Raw genomic sequence first — 3801 nt, forward strand, 5'->3', positions numbered from 1 at the left:
TTTTTACAAATAACGCAGATGAAATATTCCCGTAATACAACGGAATATTCCAATCTCAACGTAGCTATACATTAGGAGTACTGATGTAATGCTTTTCCTAATACATTGTATATTAACACATATTTTTAACCACTCAATTCTTTTGTATTTACATATCCAGCATCTAAGCTTCAATTTTTTACATTCATACCACCTTTTTTATGCATGCAAAAGTGTCCTTTACATTGTAGGAGTTAATATAGTAATATTTTTATATGATATGAAATATTTAGCGGGTACAAATGTGGAAAAATAAGCCTTAGGTGCTTTATATATAAATAGATAAGAATTGGGTGGAATGTATTTAAATGCCCCTAAAATACAATGCAAAGTAAAATCATATATCTATAATATAGAAGCATTTACATACATGCTACAAAAATTACTATTTTAACTTTTAAAATGTGAAATACATATTTTCTTACATAAAAAAATGTGATATATGTAAAACTAGAAGTTTATGTATTAAACATGTAAATATATATTAATTGAGTGGTAAGTAGTTAAATCTTCTTATACTACATTATCAATGTTTTATTGTTTGTTTTTCATGAATTCCATAAACATTACACCTAAACTTCAATTATTAATATATGTCACCATATCTATGCATATAAGTGTGTATTTCACGAGGGTAGAAGGTAAAAAAATTAACATCTTAGATATGTAAATACAGAGTATTTGGATGATATGTCATAAATCTCCTCTGGGTGAATTAGACGAGTATCAATAGTATTTTGATGGTATTGTAGCGCAATACCACCAAAATTACACATGAAAGTATTCTAATGATATTTGTGATAGTACGCAAAACTAGCATTGTTTTTGAGAAAATTTTGCGTACGTCATCCGTACACGAACTATATACGGATGACGGGCGTGATATACCGGCGAGATGTTTTTTTTTTTTGCCTTTTTTTAAAAAAAAATTTTGTGCGGTGGGGGAAAATTTCTTTATAAAGAAAGTGATATTTATACAAAATTGATATTTGAGGAGGGAATATATCTAAAAAATTGAATTTGAGAAGTGCAGGGTGGGCCTCTGATTGCCGGAAAATTATTATATGATGACTCTTGATACATTTGGAATACAATGATAAGACATCCCATCATTTACAATATTACGGTGAAACTCAACTCACAATTGACTCCGCTCAAACCATCTAGGAGTCCATGTAATATTTTCTCCTGGTTGCCCTCTTAGCTCCTGATCGCTTCTTCTTGGCTGGCGCCTACGGAGCAGCAAGAGCCAAAGTGGACTAATGGCGACTACCACTGGAGCTTCTTTAGTCGGCTTCTGCTTCCTTTATCGTTCAGCGGTAAACGAATCTGTTTCTTCTTTCTGCTTTCTTTCTCTTAGGGTTTACGTTAGGGCTTGCCTTGATTTTCTCATCATTGACACACTTCTCTCTCTTCACGGTAGCTTATTAGATTAATTTCGACGTTGTCTCTCTTCACCGTAGCTTATTGGATTAATTTCGACGTTGTTTTTGTAGGGTTTGAGTCGGCGGCGGTGGGACATTTTGGAGAACTCGAGCTATCGAGCTCGGAGGGGGTACTCTTTTGCCTCACCTCCCAAATATGGAAAGAGGTTTTGAGCCTACTTGCTGATGCTCTGCTGTAACGTGTACGATTAATGATATGTCCATTGTTGCGTCTTGAAAATTCTTTCAGTGTCCGATTGTAAATTGTAAATAGGGATGGAGAGAGTTAAAACTTGACACGTGCCATAAAATTCACGGCGGTAGAGTAATGAATTATCGTTTTAGCGTTGCACAAAAAATAAACACACACAAAAAATAGAAAAGAAGTATGCAGGAGGAGACACATTGACTTTTAACGTGGAAAACCCTTAAAATCACGAGACATAACTCAGTTGAAATAATTCACTATGCATGATAAATACACAGATCCATTCTTCTCCTAAATTAGGGAAGATAGAATTGCAAAGTTGTATCACTATAATCTGGCTGCAGTTCTTGGTGACAGCAGGTTGCAAGGATCATTGTTCATTATTGTGGAGGTAGTAATTCATTGTGAGTGTTGTAGATGGTTGCTTCAAAAATATTGATTGATCAAAGCTACCGTAGTAAGCAGTTACGGGTGTTGTGGACCACATAAACCGTAGTGGTGAGTATGAATGATGTTCGTAGGCCGCCAAGGGCCAGAGCTGTACGAGCTGTGAACTAGGTAGGCTGTAGGGGCGAGTATGAATAACATCCGTAAGCTGCAAAGGCTGGAGGCGGGAGCTGCATGAGCTGTGGACCTGTGAACCACGTTTGTCGTTGTTAGCACATGGACCGTAGTGATGAGTTCTTGTCCCACGCAATGACTGACAACGCCTAGTTTGTGGTGATCGACTATGATTGGTGGTGATCGACGGTAATGATCGACAGTGGCTGACGATGATCGATGGGTGTCGACGACGGCCGGCGGTGTTCGATGATAATCGACGGTGGTCGATGACGGTCGGGATGGTGCTGTACTTCAGGTCCTTCTCAGAGCTTCCAGTTCTCTCTGAAGCTTCCAGTCTCTCCCTTCATGTGAGAGGTGAGACTCTATTTAGAGTGTCCTGGGTGTCATTATTGCATGAATATGAATCATTTTTATTGGATGATCCGGAGAACTTCATCTGATCAAATGATGTTTAATGCACATTGGATTGCCTTAACGATGTCAAAATTGCACAATCTTAGGCTCGTTGGATTCGTCTTGTCGAGACGTTCGATTCGACTATAAACTTGTCAGATTCAACAATCGTTTGACTTTTCAAATGTGTATGAAAATCTTCCAAGAATGATTTAATGAATTTATCCCGGCTTGATTTGACTCAGATTGGAATGACTGATATCATTAGTTCCGTCTCATCGAACTGGTCAGTTTGACTGTAAGTTTGTTGAAATGAGAGCTCTGGATGAGTTTTTATAAAGGTTTGAACATCACTCACTTAAAATATTATCTCGAGATCCGTGTCATGCTTCGAGATTCGTGTCGGATAATAAAAATTTGTTGGTTATCATATATATGTGACATCAGTTTCCCCCCTATTTTCGGGCGAGCCCAATTTCGTCGACCGAAAATATTGATATCTAAACCTTTTTTATTCTTATGAGACATACATTTAAATATATGTATATAGTTTATTATCTTTTGATAAGAATAATCCAAGTCTTCATTGAAGGTTCTTGTTGTCTTAAGCTAATTGTCCCGAATCCTGTTAAGTCAAAAAAATTATTTATTAATTCATTTTTATTTATGGGACTATGAAAAGACTTTCTTTATCCACTTTCTTCTTCTTTTTTTTTTTAAGTATGAAAAGCCTTTATCATTTTTTCGGGATATGAAATTTTTTTTTAATGTGCATTTAATGCTTACACATCTTTTTGAATATATATATTAATGTGCATTTAATAGCCAATATCTTTTTTGAGCCTGTGAATAAGCCTAAAGGAGTTGGGAGGGGGGGGGGGGGGGTGGGGGGGGGGGGGGGTTAAGAGGGTGCGTTGTAGCGATGTGTCACGACGGTGCATCAGGGTGGGGTGTTGCGACAATGCGGCGCGGCGAGGCATCATGGTAAGGCATCGCGTTGCGACGAAGTGACGCGCTGAGGCGGTGCATCTGAGGGATGCGTCGTGGCAAAACGTCGTGGTGACGCGTTACGACAGAGCGTTGTAGTGATGCATTGCGGCTGAGCATCGCAGCAGGGTGTCGCGACGGGTGAAGTGCTGCGACGGAGGGGCGCAGCGGAGCGTTGTGGCGGGG

The 3801-nt window shown here is 38.5% G+C and overlaps 1 protein-coding gene across 2 annotated transcripts in view; it reads left to right on the forward strand.

Moving 5' to 3' along the window:
- Positions 1 to 1177: 1177 nt before the first annotated feature.
- The window catches only part of LOC110039009, an 8310-nt gene continuing 5686 nt past the window's right edge, over positions 1178 to 3801 (forward strand). For both annotated transcript variants that reach the window (XM_020743948.1, XM_020743947.1), the window contains exons 1-2: positions 1178 to 1358; positions 1536 to 1630. In XM_020743948.1, coding sequence (XP_020599607.1) covers positions 1302 to 1358; positions 1536 to 1630 — 152 coding nt within the window. In that variant the 5' untranslated portion in view covers positions 1178 to 1301. The remainder of the gene's footprint in view (positions 1359 to 1535; positions 1631 to 3801) is intronic.

This window comes from Phalaenopsis equestris, unplaced genomic scaffold (genome assembly GCF_001263595.1).
Source record: "Phalaenopsis equestris unplaced genomic scaffold, ASM126359v1 Scaffold234742, whole genome shotgun sequence".
NCBI lineage: Eukaryota > Viridiplantae > Streptophyta > Magnoliopsida > Asparagales > Orchidaceae > Phalaenopsis > Phalaenopsis equestris.